The 23,308-nt window shown below is 44.8% G+C and overlaps 1 protein-coding gene across 2 annotated transcripts in view; it reads left to right on the forward strand.

Annotated features, from left to right (window-relative positions):
- The first annotated feature begins 5,751 nt into the window (after positions 1–5,751).
- Positions 5,752–23,308, forward strand: part of CFAP221 (cilia and flagella associated protein 221) — a 90,715-nt gene continuing 73,158 nt past the window's right edge. For both annotated transcript variants that reach the window (XM_088021763.1, XM_028101377.2), the window contains exons 1-5: positions 5,752–5,890; positions 8,311–8,411; positions 15,840–15,926; positions 16,049–16,147; positions 17,650–17,750. In XM_088021763.1, coding sequence (XP_087877889.1) covers positions 5,752–5,890; positions 8,311–8,411; positions 15,840–15,926; positions 16,049–16,147; positions 17,650–17,750 — 527 coding nt within the window. The remainder of the gene's footprint in view (positions 5,891–8,310; positions 8,412–15,839; positions 15,927–16,048; positions 16,148–17,649; positions 17,751–23,308) is intronic.

A 23,308-nucleotide genomic window follows, 5' to 3' on the forward strand; every position in this document is an offset into this window, starting at 1 on the left:
ATATGTATATATAAATTTAGATCTCACTTGGCATAACTCATTAATGACTTTATCTACAAATATCTTGGAAGTTCTACCATGTGCCAGACAGTGTACAAGGTGATGAGTATACAGTGGTGAACAAGTCAGCCTTCCTGAACTGATAGTCCAGGAAGACAGACATCGAGAGGTAAGCCCATTGGTCTAGAACCACATTCTCCAGTAAGTGCATTGAAGGGAGAGCAGCCAGTGCTGGGAGACAAGGTGGTGGGGTAGGGCCTGATTTAGAAAGGAAAGCCAGGGAAAGCCCCTCTAAAGAAGAGATCCTTAGGCTGAGCAGGAATTAGCTAAGTTTCCGGTTATTTATCACTGCAGTTGTATATATGCCAAAGCCTGCAGGCTGGAAACAACAACCATTTTATTATTTCTCGTGAATGTTAGGGTCAGAAATTCAGGCAGAACTGGATTGGGCAGTTAAAGCAGTCACAGACCCACCCACATTCAAGGGGAGGGCACAGGGACCCCATGAGAGGAGCCTCAGAATTTCCAGCCAGCTTTAACCCACCACACCAGGCAAAGGGATGTGGTGGGGTGGAGCCTGTGGAGTGTGTAGTAAGAGAAGGTGGAGAGAGAAGGCCGTAAGTAACGTCCTGTAGGCCTTGCAAGTTTTGTTAAGGATTTTATATTTTCTTTTCTGTACAATGTGAAGACATCGAGGAGTTTTAGGCAAGGAACTTACCTGTTCCCCTTGTGCTTCTGAAGCTGACGCTTATAGTTTGTAGCTTCTGTGCCTGTTTTCACACCCATTTCATTCACTTAGTTTGGCAGAGCCTGGGATACCTTTGTATTCTTCTCACTGCAAACTCTCAGCAAAATAAATGAGAAATACATAAATGAATTGGTTAAATAATTGATCATTGAAAACAGCTATCATTGTAGGGCATCAGTTTAGTGATTCTCAAATTTTAATGTGTCTGTGAATCCCTGGGGGATCTTATTAATATGCAGGTTCTGATTCAGTAGGTCTGGGGTGACCTGAAATTCTGCATTTCCTTTTTTTTTCTTTTTAAGATTTTATTTATTTATTTGACAGAGAGAGAGACAGTGAGAGCAGGAACACAATTAGGGGGAGTGGGAGAGGGAGAAGCAGGCTTCCTGACTAGCAGGGAGCCTGATGCAGGGCTCAATCCCAGGACCCTGGGATCCTGACCTGAGCTGAAGGCAGACACTTAACGACTGAGCCACCCAGGCGCCCCGAAATTCTGCATTTCTAACAAGCTCCTGTGCTACAGTTCATACTTTGAGTAGTGAGTGTTTAGAAATCATTGTATCTCAGGGGCAGCTGGGTGGCTCAGTTGAGCATCTGCCTTCAGCTCAGGTCATGATCCCAGGGTCCTGGAATCGAGCCCCTCCTTGGGCTCCCTGCTCAGTGGGAAGCCTGCTTCTCCCTCTGCCCTCTTCTCTCCTCCTCTCTCCCCTCCCCCCCTCCCTCCCCTCTCTGCTCCTCCCCCTCCCGCTGCTCGTGCTCTCTCTCTCTCAAATAAATAAATAAAATCTTAAATAAAAAAAAAATCATTGTATGTTTTCAGTCAAAAAAAGAGATAATGGGATGTGGGTACCAGGCAAGCAGAGGTGAGATGATGTCATCCAAGTCCAGAATCTTCTTCCTGTCTCCTTGTTCTGCTAATCCTGCTCACCAGCTTCACCTTCACGCTCAGGCTTGCCCTGGCTTCTGATGGCTGCTGCACTTCCAAGGAATCACTTTAGGAGACTACAATGTCCAGTAAGAGAAAGGTACTGTATTTATGTGTGTCTCTTTCTTAAGAGAGAGGAAGCCTTTTCCAGAGGTTCCCCCAGAAGGCTTTCCCTAATGTCTCTGTAGCCAGAATTGGTTACATACTCAATGGTAAATCAGTCATTAGCAAGAGGATGGGGAGTTCTGTGACTGACATAGACTAATCAGCATCTATTGCTGGAAGTGAGGATCTGGGGAACTGGGGCTGGGGAGGGTCCCAAGCTAGAAGGTGGGAGTAGACAACCAGCAGTGTCCACTACACTATAATATGCAATTTGGTGAATTGTACAGAGACCTACATATTATACCTATATCTATATATCTATTTATATGTCTATCTTTACATATAAAATAGGGAATTAGGCACTTTTTCTAAGAAAAAAAATTTTAAGACAAATTAAAACGTGTTACCCAATACCCATTAACAAGTGTACGGAAACAAGCATTTGATGATTTCAGCGGGAGTGGAAAGGTCTGGGACTGTGGGAAACAAAGTCTTTGTTCTAAAATCTACAACCTTGTTGGGGCAACAAAACAGAAAGAACTGAAACAACCTACTATATAAGCAAATGGATTTTTTTCACGCACTTGTCCAACAGTTACTGGGTAATCACTATAAACAAAGATCTCTGTCAAGGGCTGTGGGAGATCTAAAGATAAGGCACAGTCCCCTTTTGATAAGAATTTCACAGTTTAAGACACACAAGTAATAATGGGTGCAACATATAAAAAGATAAGTGCCAAAAAAGATGCTAGAACGAAGTGTATGGAAACAGTCCTTTTGACTCGGAGGGCTATGGGGAGGGTAGAAGATATCTCCATACTAGCCTTGAAAGGGAGTTGTTTTTTTTTTTTAAGATTTTATTTATTTATTAGAGAGAGAGAGAGAGAATGAGAGATAGAGAGCACGAGAGAGAAGAGAGTCAGAGGGAGAAGCCCACTCCCCGCTGAGCGGGGAGCCCGATGTGGGACTCGATCCTGGGACTTGATCCTGGGACTCGATCCTGGGACTCGATCCTGGGACTCGATCCTGGGACTCCAGGATCATGACCTGAGCCGAAGGCAGTCGCTTAACCAACTGAGCCACCCAGGCACCCGAAAGGGAGATTTTTAATCAGCGCTGTTGGCATCGGGGAGGGACTGGAGAATAGGAAGATGGGAAAATGAGTATTCCCAGTGTGCGTGGGGGGGATCCACATACAGCACAAGTGATGTGGGTGTGGGGAAGGCAGATATTCTTACTGGATTCCTACTATAATGTCTTATCAACACGAAGCCATAAATAATATCAAGCAAGGGTCAAGGCATACAATGAAAAAAAAAAAAGAAACACATATAACAAACAAAGCATACAATGAAAACTCCTAGGAAAAGAAAAGCTTGAATCATCTGTGTAAGGAATAATGTCCGTGGGCGAGCAGGGTGGAGGAGACAGGACAGAAATTCTGGGGAGCAAGTTATGGTTTATGACTCCTAAATATCAGTATCAGAACAGAAACAGTTTCTTCAGTGAATAAATTGCAACAACAACAAAAAGATATGGACGGAGACTCTGTCGATTAAAAGACACCTAAAGGACATATCAGTCTATTGTAATGTGTGGGTTTTATTTGAATTCTGATTCATTCAACTCTAAACATGACATTTATGACATTCGTGGGGCCGTTGAGTATTGGGTATTTGAAGATGTTAAATTACTTTAATTTTTTAAGGCACTGGCATTGTGGTTATGTTTTTAAAGAACTTTTATCTTTTGGAGGTATATCCTGAAATATTTACGGATGAAATGATGCCTGGGATTTTCTTCAAAATAATACGGGGAGTAGGGGAAAGGTATAGAGGAAACAAGATTGACCGTGATTTGATCATTGTTACCGATGGGCGTTGAAGGTTCATCATACTATTCTGCCTACCTTCGTATATGTTTTGAAATTTACCACAACAGAAAACAAACTATACTTAAGTATTAAGTGAATCCGTGAACGAAAAGTCTGTGAGGAAGCTCTGCCCACGGAGCTGGGGAGGCCCCGCCCCTTTGGGCCAGCCCCTCTCCCGCCGTCGGCTCTCGCAGGGTTCCACTTTATAGTGTCTCCCGACTTTCTCACTTCCCCTCGGGAATCCATTGCCCTCGCACCTCATAAGTCGCTCTCTCTATTCTTCCCCAGGCCCCACAGACTGCTCCGAATCCCCAGAAGTCACCCGTGGCCCCCGGACCTCGAGCCGCCGCCGCCCGGCTCCTCCCTCCGCCCCACGTCCCTGGGGAGTTTGGTCGCGTCCCGCCGCAGGCCACCCCCCCCTCCCCGCCCTGGCGCCGGGAGCGCGTCCGCGTCGTCATGGCGACGCTCCGAGCTGGAGCTGGCGGCTGCGCCCGCCGAATCCCACCCCGGAACCACCTCCTGTGTGAGCGGCCTGGGACCCGGGGTCAGGCTTGGCCCCCTGGGCCGCCGCTGAGCAGGCTTGAGGCAGCCCGAACCCCGGGCGCGTGTCCCGCCGCAAGTCAGACTGGGCTGGGGTCAGAGGAGAGGTCAGGACTAAAGAGTTAAGTGAGGAGGGGGGTGCTCCGTGGATCTGGCGTCGACCCTTACTCCTAGCCCGAGATGGAGTAAAGGGGCGCTGAGGGGAGCAGGCGTTTGGCTAGGGGGAGAAGGCCTGCCGGGTAGAGGATGGGGCGAGGGGACCGAGGATGGGGGTGTGTGAAAAGAGACAAGGTTCACCCCACCCCGGAGGGAGTGAGCTGGAATAGGAGCTCTCGTGAAAATGGTTTAGCCATTGTTCCTGCCCGATGTACAGGCAGAGAACTTGAGGGAGCCAAGAAGAGGGAGCCTGAAAGTGAACTTGAGGCAGGTGTTGAAGGGATGGAGGGGAACGAAGCGGGCGGCGTGGTGTAGGCTGTGCTGAGGAGTGGGGAATCTTCAGAGATGCTAGGAAGGGGCGGGGGAGGTGGTAAGGGGAAAGGAGAAACTTTCAGAAAATGATTATTAAACATTTTCTTCTGTGTAGTCAGTGTATTTTGCTTGATGCTGTGGACTGTGGAGAATCTAAGGCTATGAGCCTTCTCCAGGAAAAAAAAAAAGCACATAAAGATCCACATATGATTTTACATTGAATCTCAGGCATTGCAGAGCAGCCCCCCAGCATGTACAAGGATCCCAAATTTAGAGACTTAGCTGTAGAAGATTGCAAGATGTATAGGCTTTGTAAAGTGCCGTATACAAGGCAATAATCATGAATACCCAATGAGTAGTAGGGGCTGTAATTGCTAAAGAATGTTGAAGGGTGTTGCGGTCAGTGTGGATTTTATGACGAGGGTGGAACTTAACGTGAATGTTAAGGAAAAGCAAGTCTGACATGAACCAGGACCCTAGATCCTATGACAGAGCTCCTAGGAATGTCTTTGTGGCGCTGGAGAAGGTCCATTGGCTACTCTCCCTCTTCATCACCCCAGAGACGGGCCCAGGAAGGTGGCCCAAGAATGCCAGTGTCTCCAAGTGTTAAAGGGTTTCATGGTCACCTGCAGCTAAGAGACTGATTTGGAGAAATCTCAGAAGAGGCCTGTTTAACTATTTACTTCAACCTTTTCCAATTTTATTTGATTGTGAGCACCTTTATTTTTCCCTTCAGGTGCCTCTCCTAATAGCTCGAGAGCATCTCAGGACTACATTTTGGGAAAAGCTCTTGAGGAGAGAGAATTAAGGACCACGGAAGGGTTTTGAGCAATGGCACGATATTGGGTTGTGATGTGTGACACAAGATTAATGGGACATCCCTGTGTGGGAATGGAATGGCTGGGAGAGGCAGGGAGGCAGGGAGGGCCTGGTCCACACAGTCACAGAGGTACATTTGTCAAAGATTGAGGAAAAAAAAATGTGTGTGGTTTCTCATACTGCTACTGTTTTTTTGTTGTTGTTGTTGTTGTTGTTTTTAACCCAGGAAATGACCTTTGGCTCTAAAAAGAAGACTCGATTTTTCATGATAAAATGGCAGTGGTGAAAACCCCCAGCAGAGAGCTAAGCAATGCTGAAGAACCATTTACTAACATATCCCCCCTACTTTTGAAGAGCCTAGTGGAGGAGCCTAAGAAAAGAAGAGAAGTACCTAATCACCTTCTAGAATCAAGTAAGTGAGTAGAAAAGAGATTTGCTTTACAATTTACATCTTCCCAGAGGATCCGAAGTCCAGAAAGCACAAAGGGATTTTTGGTGCTGATTTCTCTATATTGTTTTATGGGCTCACAATAGCTTTTATTATTAAGAAAAATGGTTCTATTTAGGTCCATCCACTCATGTGATGGATTCTTGTGGTGTGAGTCACCAAGTTCTGTTGCTTCTACTTCCTCAAATGTCTTACCCATCTGTCCACATTGCCTTATTCTTCATCCTCAGCAAGGTCACTAGGATATCCTGGTGCTCTCCTCGGGGCCACCCTTCATACTCCATCAGTTTCCTTTGTGCAGTCATGGCTGGCCCTGTCCCTATTCTGCTAAGATACTCTCAGTGGTTCCCTTGCATTTGGAGGAGAGTTGCAATTCCTTCACTTGAGATTTGGCCCCCTCTGCTGTGGAGGCAAGCCTGTCCACCCAGCTCCATCCCCACACTGTGCACCACTCATCCCCAGCTCCAATCACACCGTTACTCCTCCTTCAAGACCACATGCACTTTATAACTTCTTGCCTTTTTCTGTGCACATCCCTTCCCTGCCATGCACGTGGAAAGCCTAGTAAAATCCTGTAGTGATTCTGTAAGAGGCTAATCATTTGCCTACATTATTCTCGCTTAATCCACACAACATCAACGTTCTACTTTTATCTTACTGGTGGGGAAGTTGAGATTCAGAGAGGTCAAAGGAATTCCCCAAGGTGGCACAGGTGGGTGGAGAGGTGGTGTTCAGTCATGGTCGCCCGGTCTCCAGCTCTCTACCATCACATTAGGCTGCTCCTGACTCATCTTTCAAGGCCTATCGCAAATGCTGGAAATGTAGTATTTGGGTGTGGCTCTTTCGTCACCGTAGAACTTACTGAGTGCAAATTAGTATACTCGACTCTTTCTGGGTATTAACAGAAAAATACCTGTTTTAAGGTCCATTTTGTGGCACTAAAAACAAAAGCAAAATGTTCGGCATTTAAAAACTTTACCAAAGGGTGCCTGGGTGGCTCAGTCGTTAAGCATCTGCCTTCGGCTTGGGTCATGATCCCAGGGTCCTGGGATCGAGCCCTGCATCGGGCTCCCTGCTCTGCGGGAAGCCTGCTTCTCCCTCTCCCACTCCCCCTGCTTGTGTTCCCTCTCTTGCTGTCTCTCTCTGTCAAATAAATAAAAAAAAAAAACTTTACCAAATAATGTTCATTTCAATACTTAAAAAATGATCTAATAACGTATAGAGATTGCCCATCCCCCAGAAACAACCATCCGGACCCTATTCCAGCCCTCTTCGGTTTGGCCCAAAGCTGATGACAATGTCAGCATGTCAGGTCACTTGGTGAGGAGCAAGAGCTCCAATTGTTTCAGATGTTTACAAGAATCACAGTGGGCTAAGCAATGAGGAAGGGTGTCTGTGGCTCACGGGGTTTGGTGATAGCCAAAGGTGAAAGGTCATCGTTTTTAAGAAACTGAACAGTGCATTCGTATTGAGGGAGGCAGTTCAGTGGTTGGAATCGGACAGACCGGGGTTTGATTTTTAACTACCGGCTGTGGGCAGGTTGTTTGATCCTGTTGAGTCTCAGCTCCTTCACCTGCACAATGGAAATAATACCACTGCATAGGCCTGGAGTGAGGATTACGAGCAAAATGCCTGACGTAAGCACCAAAGGCACAGAGACAATTGTGTCTCAATTGTGTCAAAGTAGAAAAACAACACCAACAGGTTCTCGGTGCCTCCTCTACACATCTCAGCTCCTGCCTCATAAAGAGCTTGGAAAAGTTTTGTAGACCTGGACACTTTTGTGAGATCAGCTGTTTTAACCTTCTTCTCAGAACTGGAAGGGAAAAAAAAAAGACATTCACATTACGCTAATAGCAGTTGGAGACTTTACTGTCCAGAGCGATAATTATTCAGAGCTCTGCGATTATTCTATCACATTGTAATTCTATTCAGAGGAAATCCAATGATAACAGGTAAATACCCGGTAATGAAACTAAACACTTGATGTTTGGATTCTTTGAACTGCGTATTCATTACATCACAAGTCATCTCGGTGTGATACAGAGCAGCAAAGTTAGGGTGCGTGCTCTTGCAAGCTCGTGTTTTAGGATGAAGACTTGTACAAAATGTGAAGAGCAGAGTATTTTAGTGGGTAATAAACAATCCATGTGAATTTGTACTGTGATGATAATATCTCCCAAACGATGTGTAAAAATAGAGGGAGAAGCAGTACAGTTTGTTTGGCATAGATCATTAATCTTGTTGACATCTGTACCCTCTGTCTGAAGTTTTCATAGGCTTAAAATATCCTAAATTAAAGAGAGCCCACATTAATAGGATCTTCATTTATTTAATATTTTATGTCTCAGCTCATGGTGTACTTATCTACATTGTTTTTATAGAGATTTATGCAAAAGTTCTGAACAATAAGGTCATACAGGCAAAACCTGGCATACTGCATTTTGGAGGCTACAAAGTAGAAAAACAACACCAACAGATTCTGGTAGGTATTTTTTAAGTGGGGTAATTAATCATAGTAATGAAATGACATGAGTGTTCTGCATTTATATTACTCATTCATTTAAAGTGCAGCAGCATCCGCAGAAGCACAGATGTAAGTTGGGCCAGAAAGGTGGTTCTAGGATGAGAAATTTTAAAGCCACACCAGTGTCCTTGGACAAGCTACTTGCCCCCTGCCAAAGGCTCCTCATGGCATTCTTTCCAAACAGGTGTCATTGCTGACTGACTCTTAGGGGCTAGCAACTGTGCTTGCGGTGTCACAATGATCGTGTCTCACATGATTCGATTTCGTCCTTACCCTAGCTCTGTGGAGGTTGTACTATTATTCTCATTATATAGATAGGAAACCAGGATTCCAGAAGGTTCAATAGCTAGTAAGTGATAGGGACTGACTTTCACTCTTAAGCTGCCTTCTTCCAAACCAGGGCCTGCTTGCTCCAAGCCTACACCACCAGGGAAAGGGGTATCCCTTTCCTAGGAGGCTTCCGTAGGTGTTCTCTTTCACCTGCTCGGGTCCGATGCCCATGCCTAAATTAGTCATTCTGGCCAGAGAGATTCTAGCCAGGTCTGGGTGGCAAGGGTCAGTTCCACTGGACAGGCTTCAGAAGGGGCAGTTGAAAGGACGGACTGCAGTCCACACGGAGCTTCCTGGGTCCCCTTCATTGACCTGCAGGTGGGCTCAGGTGGCTACAGCATTCCTGATGCTATGCTTATTAAGGACCTGAACAGTTTTTTGTTTTGTTTTGTTTTGTTTTGTTTTAAGAGAGGAAATGGGGAGGGACAGAGGGAGAGGGAGAGAGAGAATCTTAAGCAGGTTCCATGCCCAGCCCATAGCCCAACACGGGCCTCAACCTCACAGCCCTGAGATCATGACCTGAGCTGAAATCAAGAATCAGACACTTAACCAACTGAGCCACCCAGGCGCCCCGGGACCTTAACATTTAAATCCCCTGTACAAGCTCGGTGACCTCACATCGATCCCCTAAAGTCACACTGAGCAGGACATCTCAGAACTACTCCCACTGGGCTCTGGATCTGAGCAAAATGACCTCTACGCATGGTTGGAGAGGGGTAGAGGCAGGCTCCCTTCCCATGAGCCCTCCGAGACTCTGGCTTTGTACACGATGTTCCCCCTCTGGCTCTGTCACCGGCCACCACAAGACTCTCTACTTTTGGAGAGGGGAAAGAAGCTGAGAAATGCTAATGCTGTCAGGAAGTGAAGTTAGGTTTCTATCAGGCACTCCCCGCAAACTAAGGATGCCGTTTCCATGCATCTTAGTGCATCGAAGTGGGTAGAGAGAATAAACCCAGAGAGAAACCTGTTAGGTGCCAAGTGTTGCCCCTCAGGAAAAGGGTTAGGATTTAAAATGGTGATTAGGAAATCCACCCATTAACCTGTAAGGATGCATTTCTTAGAACACAGCATGAAAGATCAAGGTTAATAAGTGATTTTGGAGCTTACTTTTTCTGGTATTAGGTTTGCTGTCTCAATGGTGATTGGGTAGATCTAAAATAATTATCTTTCATAATTGCTCATTGTTTATAATAAATAATGAATATAATGAATAAACAGTTCACTCCCCAGCCCCCAGCTCCCTTGCTATCCTTATTCCCCTACCCAGTCTACTCCTACCCTAGGCAACAATTCATTGGGTTTTTGTTGGTATAGATTTAACTCTTCTGGACAGTTCATGTAAATGGAATCTTATAACATGTAGTCTTTTGTGACTGGCTTCTTTCATTTAGTATAATGTTTCCCAGGCACCTTGTATCGTCTATCAGTACTTCATTCCTTTTCGGGACTGAATACTAGTCCATTGTATGGTTCTACCACGTTTTGTTTATCCATTCATCAGTTGATGGACATTTGGGTGTCAACTTTGATGCTATTATGCATACCACTATTATCAACATTCATGTATGTATTTTTGTGTGGACATATTTTTAGTTCTCTTGGATATATACCAAGGAGTAGAATTGTTGGGTTGTATGGTGTGTTAGTTTTCTATGGCTGCTATAACAAATAACCACAAATTGAGGATCTTTAAAAAAAGCAGAAATTTATTCTGGAGGCCAGAGTCCAAAATCAAGGTGTCGGCAGAGCTGTGCTCCCTCCAGAGTCTCTGGGGAGAATCTTGTTTTGCCTCTGGCAGCTTCTGGCCGGTGTTTCTTGGCTTATCTTATGGCCACATAACTCCACTCTTTACCTCTACCTTCACATGGCCTTCTCTGACTCTGTATCTTCTCCTCTTCTCTTAAAAGGATACATCATTGGACTAAGGCTACCTGGCTAATTCAGGATGATCTCATCTCAAGGTCCTTAACTTAACATCTGCAATGATCCTTTTCCCAAATAAGGTCACATTCACAGGTTCCAGGTGTTAGGATGTGAACATAACTTCTTGAGGCCACCATTCAACTCACTGTTTTTTTTTTTTTAAGATTTTATTTATTTATTTGACACAGAGAGAGAGAGTGAGAGAGGGAACATAAGCAGGGGGAGTGGGAGAGGGAGAAGCAGGCTTCCCGCCGAGCAGGGACCCCAATGCGGGGCTTGATCCCAGGACCCTGGGATCATGACCTGAGCCGAAGGCAGATGCTTAACGAGGTGCCCCTCACTATTTTTTTTTTTTTTTAAAGGAGAGAGAAGCTTATTGAATACACCACAGGGAAGTGGCAGGCAGGACACCAGAGGAGAAGCTGTCTGCTCAACTCACTATTTTATTTGTATTTTTTTATTTGCATGTTTTATTTGCATTTCCCTAGTAAATAAGGATGTTGAACATCTTTAGACCAGGAGCTTGTGGGTCATGATGTAAAAAAAGCTTATGGGAGCTTCTGGCTGGCTCAGTCAGTAGAGCATATGACTCTTGATCTCTGGGTTGTAGATTCAAGCCCCACATTGTGTGGAGAGATTACTTAAAAATAAAATCTTAAAGAAAAAAAAAAGTTTGTGGAGGAGAAGCCACTTGAGATAGCCCAAAAGGAAAGAGAAGTGGGCAGAAGATATTCAGGGCATAAAGGAAGTCGTTGAGAGAGGTCCAAGGTGCATGTTACATATTTGGACACTAGTGTACAATCTGGTTTACCTGGATCGTAGGGTTTGGCAAGGGAGATAAAAGCTTCATTCTGTTGAAGAATAGAGACCATCTCTTTGATACAGCATGATGCCTAACACATAGAAGGCACTCAGTAAACACTTGTGAATGACACTGAGTTCACTTTATTGGAAGACAGTGCTTTGATGAAGACTCACTCACTCCAAGTAAATACAGTGTAAAGTCTAAATAATCATACTGCTTCTATCAGGCATTATAACAAGCAGGCACGGATAAAAGTACAAAATGATTTCATCTTAATAACATTCTGGGAGATCTTGGGAGGGTCAGCCTCCTTTATCCACCAGCAAATTTAAGCGGAAGCCTAAGGCAATTACCTTGAGATTCTTGCCAAACAAAGGGGAAAATCCAGCTCTGCTTTTATCTTGGTTTTGTTACAGGAAACTATGCAAATTGCCCAAGAATGGAATGATTGAATGTGGGTTTAAAACCACAATAAATTGTTCATTAACATTTGAGATTGATCCAGATCTGGTTAAAGGATTTAAAGCATTTTACGTGGATTCATAGTGAGATCAATGCTTTGACTTACTTTAAAATTTGAAAAGAGTGGTGCCCAAGTTTCTCAAAACAAAGACCTCTTAAATTCTTTTTTCCCTCTGCAGAAAGATTTTGTTTGTCTGGAAAACTATATTTATTAAGTAAATAATTAGTTAGGTTTCTCATGAGACAACCACTGTTGATGTTGCCAACCCAAAACAAAGTTGTTAGCCCGTATAGCCTTAGCTCACATAAATTAACAGTTTCTTTAGGCTTTCTGAAATAATGATATTAGTTTTCTATTCCCTATTGCAGCCTTTAACACCCCCCCCAAATATAGCCAAATAATAACATCTTTTATTATCATGAATGGGATCTATGTTGTTTAATTCTTTTTTAAAATTTTTTCTAATGATATATCTATCCATTTTAGAGAAAGAGTGTATTCGCACAAGCCGGCTGGGGGAGGGGCAGAAGGAGAGGAGAGAGAGAACCCCCAAGCGACACTCCGCTGAGTGTGGAGCTGGATGTGGGGCTTGATTCCAGGACCCCAAGATCATGACCTGAACCAAAATCAAGAGTCGGAGGCTCAACCAATGAGCACCCCCAGCGCCCCTTTAATTTTTTTATTTTTATTTTATTTATTTTATTTTTTTTTGAGAGAGAGAGAGAGAGAGAGAGAGAGCAGTGGGGGGGGGGGCAGTGGGGAGGGGCAGAGGGAGAGGGAGAGTGAGAATCTTAAGCAGGCTCCATGCCCAGCTTGGAGCCCAACACCAGGCTCTCGATCTCACAACCCGGAGATCCTGACCTGAGCTGAAATCAAGAGTTGGATGCTTAACTGACTGAGCCACCTGGGTGCCCCTATGTTGTTTAATTCTTTAAGAAATGAATTCAGTATTTCCTTATTGGTAATTTTTTATTCATTTGACAATGTAGATATTATCTACTGAATTCTAGTGCTCGTCCTGCAAATGAGTAGTGGGCATGTTTGAATTTGTTCTGCCACACTCAGGTTGGAGGAAGTGTCAGGTTTCTATTTTTTTTTTTTTAATCAGGATGTGGCCCAGCCATCACCCACAGGTGCTGGCTGCATCTCCAGTCTGGAGAGCCAGCTCCTGTCTCCTCCCTTGGGACCATTCAGGAATACTGGAACATCTGAGCCGGCTCAGTGGCTTTGCTGAACACAGACCTCTTGTCTTCAGCCCGTGACACTGCTTGTTGCAAATTGACCTAAACCCACGAACTTATTTCTAACTGTCAGGTAGATATTGAGAATCTGACCCTGATGGGAGGTGGGAGCCAAAGGTCCCCACCCAGCAGCCTTGCTACCAGGTATATCTGCGGTGATGAAAACAGGTCCGAGAAGAAATTCTGCCATGCATATGACACTTGCTAGCATGCAGGCAAAAAAGAATGATCATACTTGCCATCTCCAGGAAGGCCTAGCCATGACTCCTTGCAAGGGAGCTTTGCTGACCACAGATGTAGTGGCATCCATTGGTAGGATTGGCCAACCTTCCACCTGGCTGACAGAATTTTTTTGTGCTGTGCAAAACGCAAGACCTAAGGGAGCCCTGCATCTTTGAAGGTCACTCGAAAGGATACTGGGTTCTGTGCTTACCAGATTCTCAGATCCCTTTGGTTTAAAAGCGGGAATGCCTGTATGAAAGTTCTAGTTAGTACATCTATCCCGAACATCCTGTATGCTAATATTGTAGACCTTCTAGTACCAGTTCAATGAGGAGGATTGAAATGCTCTGAGTAGCCACCTCTAGAGTATGGACTCTGGATTAGGATCTTGCAGTGTCTACTGAGTACTCCGGGAGTGCAGATTATTGATTTCTTCTAAGGTTAAGCACCCTTGGGATACATATTAAAAGCAGTCCCGACACCCTTGTTTGTTGCCCTGTCCTTACTGGATTTTTTTTTTTTAAGTGACAACCAATATAACTGCCTCTCCTCCCAGTTTTTCCTGGACTCTGACTCGAGGCCTCCAACTTGAGGGTCCCCGTTGATGACAAGGATGGGGACAGAGTTCTCTGTCAAGGCTTCCAGGCCCTGGGGCTTCGTGGCTACCTCCCCATCCGCAGCAGGTCCCACCATCCCAGGATTCTGGGTGTGATGGGCACAGGCCCCAGGCATCCTGGGTCCCAGCATACCTGTCCCTCCCAATCTTTCTTGGAAGGACCATCTTGTGGGTAGAGCCCCAGGAGTACACCCCTTCACCAATACTGCCCCTGTGCAGGGCCCTTTGGTGTTCCAGAGCAGCCTGGAGAACTTTTTTTTTTAAGGCTTTTAGCTTATATAAAAAAAGAAAAGATATGCCAAAACAGGGTCACTTTAGGAATGTTCACAGGTGACAAATAAGAACTTTTAACAAATGCAAACACCACTGTAACCTCATCAGGAAATAACATCTGAATTTTAATTTTGGGCTTCAATGACCATGAGGCCTTGGGCAATGGGCCCCATGACAGGTCCAGCCTCTGGCCTGGACTTTGGAAACCAAAGGCCTCTTAACTGTCCCCTGGCCCAGATGAAGCCCAGATCCCCAGATCCCGAGGTTCTTGGTCCCATCTGAAGCAGAGGGGGAAAAAATCCTCTATCTAGAGACACAGTTAATTTATGCAGCAGGTTGTCCTGCCTCACAGGGGTGGCCTTCTGTCACCATAGGAGAACTCCTGACTTCTGACTTCTTTTCCATTTGCCCCAGGGATGGATTGCAGGCTGCCCTAGCCACACTTTTTCCTGATTTTTTGACCACCTTAGTGTCACCGGTCCCCAGGGTAGGTGGCATATAATTTGAGAAATTGTGGGAGTTGGTGGGTGGTTGACTTTTTAGTTGAATCACAGGATGAAATGGAATTGTGAAAATTCATTAATGAAAGGAAACCTGGTTCATACTGGAGTTGGTTGGCTGTCACACCCCACCACTCCTCTGTGATTACAGACCCAATAAGTAGAGATGTACCTTGCAGGTCCATACTTTAGGTACTGCTTTATTACCCCAGTGGGAGGAAGGAAGGTTTTCCTTCTGCCCTGGCAACAGCCCAGCCAATGAGAGACAGTCACAGCTCAGCCATTGAAAAGTCCTTATACTTCAAACTCCCAATTTACTGCAATGGACTTTTTGTTTATAATAATCCCCACTCCCTTCCCCCCCCCACTCCCTTCCCCTCCCTTCCCCACTCCCTTCCCCCCACTGCAATGGACTTTTTGTTTATAATAATCCCCACTCCCTTCCAAGTCCCTTGGTCTGGGACTTGTCTATGGTTTTGCAGCAACCCACTTGTCCTGGTTTGCAATTCTCTGCTGTTCCTGAATAAACCCACTTTTTGCTAGCAGAATAACTGGCAGTTTTTGTTTTGTTTTGTTTTTCAAAAAGGCACACGTGTTAACTGGTCAGGATTGGGACAAGCGGTGTGTAGATGAGATACAGTCTGGGGGCTGCAGGCTCTGGTAAAGTCCCTAATCTGGGCAGAAGGCACTTGGGTATGCTTTATTATCCTTTAAAGGGTGTTGTTTTCAGGGTACCTGGCTGGCTCAGGTGGTAGAGCATGTGACTCTCGATCTCAGGGTTGTGAGTTCAAGTCCCACATTGGGCATGGAACCTATTTAAAAAAATTTTTAAGTAGTGCTGTGTTTATTTTATTATTCTTTAAATGATATATGATGCATTTCAGATCTTCTAAAAGTTAAACAATAAATTCTATCTCTTCAAATCCCTTTAGGTACAAGAAGAGAGATAAATGAGGTGAATATGCAGAGAGCTAAAACAATGTTTTCTCTGAGTGCTTCTCTTTCTCTCACAGTATCTGGTCAATATTTCCAATGAAGATGTACATGTGCATATTTTACCCCCTCAAACCAAATACTTTCAGATCAAGTATGTGAAAAAGGTAAGCATGGCCCGGTTGCCTGTTCACCATGGTGTTCTCTGTTGGGTTGTGGCTTTCTGTGTGGTGGGTCTGCTTGGGACTGATGTGTAGTGTGCTGTCACCATGGCCCACTTGTCTTCTAGGAACACTGCCTTGTCCCCGGCTTGTCCCTCACAGTCACCATTACGTTTTCTCCAGATGAGTGGCGATACTATTATGACTGCATTCGGGTTCACTGTAAGGTAAGTTTTTTTAAAATTGGTTTTTTAGGGGTAAGGGACAGGACGATGTCAAAACTTATATCCTGAGGGAAGAACAAAGGGAAATGGAACATTAAGTGTGAAATTTCTCACCCAGCACGTGTGCTCCTTGGGCAGCCAGCGTGAGTGGCATGGAGGATCCATGTCCGATGACGTGGGTCCCGGGTGTGAGAGCCATCAAGAACCAGGGCAGAGCCATGAGATATCATTTGCTTCAGATTTCCTGCCTGCCCTGGCCCAGAAACCTTACTTATCATGACGTGCTAAGAGTTGATAAAGACTTATTCAAATAGCTTAAACAAATTCCTTTAAGTGCTAGGCTACCAAATTAGCAGGACCCCTGAATTGTGATTACAAACCCAGGGACTGGATGGTGTCATGTGGGAATGTCCTCAGAGGCAGCCCTGGGGCTCTGCAGGGAGGTAGGAGCCTGGGTGGCCTGACCCCAGATGGCTGGGCCGTGTAAGTCCCTGTGAGCTTTTCTAGGTCACGGAATTCATCCTGTAGCCTCCAGCCACGGCCAGCTCTCCATGCTGTCAATCCCTCTCTTCAAACGGTTCCCCCTATGCTTCCCTTTGCTCTCCTAGGTCCCGGCTCTTGCAAGTTGAGAAGCCTTAAGGGGAACTAAATTTAATTTTTCAAAACTAGAATGGAAGAGTATGCTTTGGTAACCAATGAGTTTCAATCTTTAAAAAGAAAATTGAAAAGCTAAACTAAAAACAAAAATTTTCAGGCCATCATCTGCCTTGATTCTTAAAAATACCTTTATTTTTTTAAATGTTTTAAGTTTTTAAAAAAGATTTTATCTATTTATTTGAGAGAGAGAGAGCATGAGCGGGGGGCGGGGGTAGAGGGAGAGGGAGAAGCAGACTCCACGCTGAGCAGGGAGCCTGATGCGGGACTCGATCCCAGGACCTGAGCTGAAGGCAGATGCTTAACTAGCTGAGCCACCCAGGCACCCCTTAAAAATACCTTTAAAATAAGGCAGAAGTATTCCCATTTTGCAAAGGAAGAAACAAGGCTTGGAGGGGTCTTGTTTGAGGTCAAATATTAAGCAAGATGGCCAGCAGGCCTCTGTGCCTGATGTCAGTTCATGGTTAACTATTCAGTGCTATCTGGATCAGCTGACTCTCTGATGGTTTCTGTTTCTCTCAGGCTACTACAGATTGTGTTTGCTTATAATTTTCTCAAATAGAAGCAAGTAGATTACTGTCTTTGTATCTACATGAAGGCATCATTATCTTTAGCTTTCCCGGATAATAGTGAATATCACTTCAAGGAAATGTACTTAAAATTTCTTGCACTTTGTTTATACTTAGGAAAGCTCAATATTTCTAATGCTATATGTAAGCCCTCAGGTTTCTTAAGGAAATGTTTTTTAGTGATAGAAAACAACATAAGAAATAAAGTATCTAGAAATTCATTTTTGAAAATTATAGCCTCCAGTATGGTAAACTTGACTTTCCCCCCGCCATTAATTTTAGGGAGATGACACTTTGCTTATTCCCATCCATGCCTATCCTGTCGTGAAAACATTGGACTTTCCCTCATTTATAAATCTATCCAACGTTTTCCTTGGTGAAAGGTGAGTTACCAAGATGAACTACCAAAATGTCATATTGTGAAAAGTTAAGAGATATGCATATAGGAACTTAGATTTGTAATCTTACTAATGGCAGGTTATGCTTATAGCTGAGTTAGACTGGACTTATAGTTGAAAAGGCAAAACAAGGGGCACCTGGGTGGCTCGGTAGGTTAAGCATCTGCCTTCGGCTCGGGTCATGATCCTGGGGTTCTGGGTTAAGCCCTGCATCAGGCTCCCTGCTCAGCAGGGAGTCTGCTTCTCCTTCTCCCTCTGCTGCTCCCCCTGCTTGTGCTCTCTCTCTCTCTCTCTCTCAAATAAATAAATAAAATCTTTTAAAAAAATTTTTTTAAAAGACAACACAAAAGCAAAAGCCCATGTCAAAATATCATGAGCAAGAAAGAGAATTTATTGGGCCATTTAACTGAGAGGTGCAAAGTGGATCTTCAGTCATGCCTGGGTCTAAGGGTTTAAATCAGCTTGCAAGAACCTGACTCCATTTCTTGGTTCTGCTTCTCTCTCTGCAGGCTTCTTTCACAAAAGGCTCCCCCATCATGGGGGTAAGAAAGCTGCCAGAAGCTTCAAATACTATTGGCAACAAGGGTTGGAGGGGTTGGAGGGATTGGGGATGTTCAAGCAAAAGTCCCAGAATTGAGTCTTATTGGACCAACTTGGATCCCATGCCCATCCATTAACCAATCTCCATTTTGAATGAGAAAGCAGAGAGAACAGAAAGTCACTACCCAAGCCAAATCTCAGATTCCTCACCTCTGTCTTATTGGAAAAATAGTTAAAGATTCCAATTGTAATTTAAGATATGTCTTGGTTTTTTTGTCACTAAATATTTATTAAATACCTACCACTTGTCTCTAGAGATAGAAAAAATGGATATTGAGCTGTTAGATAGAGATCTATAATGGCCATGCCAGTTGTTAATACTTCTGTACTGGCTGGGAAATACATACTGTCCTGGGCTCCCCTCCCTCCATCCCAGCTGCCCTGGCCCCTGTCCTGCCCTCCATGCTACCTCTCAGTGATTCAACAACTATTAAAACCTTGCAATCGGGGGGTTGGGGGAGGCATCTGCAGGACACAGCCGCAGCCTTAGAGCCACTCTAATTGAGTATTGCCCAAGAGTCCCAGTTGATTGATACTTTGAATGTTACCCATGGCAAAAAAGATAAATAGACAAAGATTCTCATTCTGAATGTCTTAGAGTCTAATGGGGATGGAACCATGGCCTCAGTTAATTACACCAATTGCTAAGTGCTCTATGTGCTAGTGGCAGACACCAGGTCCTGTATGGGCCCAGAAGATGGAGCTGACTGGAGAGATGGGGTGATCACTCCTCACTCCTCTGGGGGTGACATCTGGTTATCCTAAGAGGACTCCATAGAGTGCTGGAATGTGAGGATGACATTTGAGGCAGGGAAATAGTATGGTGGCATAGTAATAGCGGAGAGCATGAGCATGGACTGTATCCTGTAGGTGTTACAGCCACCGGAGGATTTTAATCCACCCAGGACCTGGCAAATACCAGGCGTCTCTCGATACAGGCCCAGATAGTGAGCAAAGACTAGGCTTCAGCGTGCTTTGGGGGTGAAGGCAAGTTCAAGTGCCCACAGCAGCACTGAGCCAGGGGGGTACGATTTACTAATGACCAGACAGCAGGATTAGATGGAGAGAGAGCTGGCTGAACCCTTTGGGATGGGGTAGGGGGTGCCTATGGACTAAGGTGTATGAGCTTTAGGGCCCTTCCTTTTTAGTTCTATCTATTCCAACTTTCTATCTAAAGTGAAACCCCCTATTCTGGAACAATTGCCTTAGTTCAGCGGATGTGTGACCCTCCCCCACTGCCGCACACATACCTTCCCATGACCTTCTGACTCTTCACCTCTCTTTACTTATTTTTTCTTTGACAACTCTTTAAGAACTATAAATAAATAATACATACAAAAGGATATCTAATCATTTGTAAGGTTTAAACAGTAATAATATAAAGAACACTAGCTTTAAGACATAAAACATTACCAGTAACTTTGTAGCTACTATTCGGAATTTTATGATAATCTTTTCTTTGATTTATTTTAATAGTTTTGACACATACCTACGCACCTGTAAATGACAATTGTTTTCTCTTGCCAATGTGTGCTCTTTATATAAATGGGATCACACTGCATAGAATTTCTTTTCTAACTTGCTTTTTTAATTCAACATTATGGTTTGTGGTTTCAGTCATCACTACTGTGGTGTCCACTGAATAGATTGACCACAATTATTTTTTCTGCTTTAGTGCTAATGGACCTATGGGTTGTTAACACTTTTTTTTTTTGGCTGTGACCAACACTGCTGTTGTATATTCCTGTTCATGGTTTGGGGCATGTATTCTGGAGTTTCTCCAGGGTAGACATCTAGAAGTGGAACTGTAGGTCTAGCACAAGTTCAGTGTTACTGTATAGTGCCAAATTGTTTTCCAGAATGGTTGTACCCATTCACACGCCCACTTTCAGCGCGTGAGAATTCCCATTTTCCTACGTCACTGCCAACAATGGGTATTATCAGACTTTGACATTTTCACTAACATATATTTTTGACCCCTTGCTCTCCCATCCCTGTATTTATTTTGCCTCCTCCCTCCCCCTCCTCAATCTTTCTGTTTTCATCTAGGCCTTGTCAGTAGTAAGTGGTCTGCAAAGATGAGTCCCTCCTGGCAGGACCCACTCACTGTGCATTTTGAAGACGACCATAGCTATGTCCTTTAAATGGGTAAATATAGCAACTTTTACAAAAACAGAAGTGGCAGGAAACAACGAACTTCCTAGTTCATGATTCCTTCCTTTCTCCTTCCCCCCCTCGCTTCCTTCTTCCTTCCTTCCTTCCTTTTCTTTTTTCCCTCCACAAATTTCAAATTACTTTTTGTTTGGATAATAAGCCAGGCTTAGGAGTTGAGAACAATGGTTTAATAAACTGGCGGAAACAATGTGACTTATAATGCAGACGTCAGTCTCGGTTCTTAATACATAAATCTACCAACTTCCCTAGAAACTTCTCCCAAACTATTTTGTACATAATTCCCTTTATTTATAATCAGAATGAAAATCTCAGCTAAATAGTTTATGAAACCGAGTTATTGTGTATAATGGTGTGAGATTTTTAAAAATCCTTCAAAAGATAAGCATGCTTCTCTTTTCTTCCAAAAATTCTGGCAGCAGGCAATGTCTTCCCAAGACTTTATGCACTTTCCTTAATGGCTTTTGACCAAATCTTAACCATCCAAACTGTCCTAGACTGCATTTACTCTAAAAAATGTCGGGTAGCAGGACAGGAGGGAAGCATTTGAAAGGGCTTTCACCTGAAATGTTCTCTGTTCATCCGAGGCTACCTTGAAGGTTGAAGGTATCATTTGAGTGGGTTCCTTATTCAGCATTCACTCATTCATCAGACGTTTACTGAAAGCCAGTATGTGCCAGGCACCATGTTAGGTCCTGAGGACACAGAGATGCCTGAGAGTTGATATCATGACTAAGCAGACAATCCTAACTTCTAATGTGGTGTATTCAGAGGAAGAACACCTAACCCAATGCAGTGGGAAGTAAGCTGGGGACAGTTGGGATGGGGGAGCTGAGATACCACTTCCTAGAGGAGAACATGTCTGAACTGAGTTTTTGAAGGATGACTGGAATCAGTCGGCAGAAGAAGGGAGCAGAATAGGAGAAAAGAGGGGTATTCCAGGCAGGGCAGTAGCTTGGGTTTAGCCTATCTAGAACATTTGTGCAACTAGACGTGGGTTACAAGATCCATGGCAGGGGAAGCAGGGTGGGGGCTGAGCAAGAAAGACCTCACAGGCTTTGCTGGGCAATGCAGATTTTACTACTGAAATATTTAAGCAAACAAATGGCACGGTCAGATCTACCTTTCAGAAAGCTCTCTCTGGTGACTGGGCCTGGGGAAGAGAATTGCAGGAGGCGTGGCCAGGACACCGGTGAGCCAGGGCACCTGGGACAGTTCATACAGAGGCAGTGGTTGCAAATATGTAAATATAGCAGGAGGGTCTCAGGCCAAGTTTCCTGGAAGCAGAAACAAGGATTCATTGCACATGACATATTAAGGCATAACCTACCAAAGAGTGAAGGATGGGGATGGGAGGGTGCCCAGCCCCCAGCCAAGGGCACTTCCCTGGAGAAAGGCCAAGCAACAGCAGTCCCAGAGCTGGGTGGATGGGTGCACCAGCTAGGGAAGGAAAGTGCCAACAGCATCTACTAGAAATCTACGGCAAGCACACTGGCCCTTGATTTATACGTCCACTCATCAACACTCCATCTGACTTCATCTAGCTCTGGAGCTGCACTGCTGGATAGGGGTTTGGATTCCATGAACAATTGAGCTGATGGAGGTGTCTCCCGGCATAGGTGACAGTCTCCTGGTGGACTATGCCGGGATTGGATAGTGCACGAGGTCAGCTGTCTCCGGCTGTCTTCCCTCCCCAGGACAGGACAGGGCCTAGGAAGGAGGTGGCACAGCAAGACGTGGGTATTGGTCTCACCACATAGAAGCAATAACATGAGTTCATTGTCTGCAGAAAAATTTTAAAGACAACAAAACCTTCTAGAAGTCAGTCTGCTTTTGACTATCACCATGCGCCGACAACTCTAAATATTACCGTTGATGAAATGCTCCTCCCTACAAGGGCGGACTTGCTCCCGGGCACTGCTCAGATGCAGGGGAAGAAGCGATCACCTCTTTTGTGATCTCCAGTCTCTGTGAGGTCTCATTTTTGTTCCTATCACAGTGTTCCCTCCTGGGAGACCCATCGGACCATCTTCGGTGGTGCTGAATTGCAGTGGGCTCCTGCTCTTGCTGTGCCTCAGCGTGAGGCCCTCCACCCCTATGCACACGAACACCCCGACCCCGCTCCGTTCATTTCTGCAGGGGCTGCTTGTGAGATCAGAGCACAGCAGCTCCTGTGCTGTGCTTGACACTTGTCCCAGCTGCCTGGCAGCTTCTGTGTTGCAGTTAGTCCTAGCCACCCACCCCACCCAGGGGCAACTCCAGCCATCATCTCCTTCCGCTTTGTCATTCATGTGTCACTGTGTCTTTTAGAGATGGGGCGCCTGGCTGCTTGCAGTCTTGCCTCTGGCTCTGTCTGCTCCCATCTTAGCTCCTCAAACTCAGTCTTTCCATTTGTACCTCCTCATGGAAAACCCAAAGCCCAGCATGGTGTTCTAAGGAAGTTTTAGATTGTTGGAAGACAATGAAGTGGTCCACCAAATCTTGTCTGTCGAAGGCTGTTTTTAGTCCCTAACTCATTGCTTCATTCATTCATTTATTCATGCCCTCTGACCCCCAATTTGTGGCTTCTGATGTAATGAAACTGCCGACCTGTTTGGTTTCATCCAGATGGTCGTAGCCCACACCATTTATTTATTTATTTTTAACCTTGAATTTGCTGTCAACATTTAAAAACCACAAGATTTCACGTGAAAATTTAGAGTTTTACTTTTCTTTAAAAAAAAAAAAGAAAAGGCAGATCCAGCCTTACGGGGCCTGTATTCCTGCATGGC

The sequence above is a fragment of the Eumetopias jubatus genome, unplaced genomic scaffold (genome assembly GCF_037043125.1).
Source record: "Eumetopias jubatus isolate StellerSeaLion01/CBP00866 unplaced genomic scaffold, mEumJub1_p1.0 scaffold_3, whole genome shotgun sequence".
NCBI lineage: Eukaryota > Metazoa > Chordata > Mammalia > Carnivora > Otariidae > Eumetopias > Eumetopias jubatus.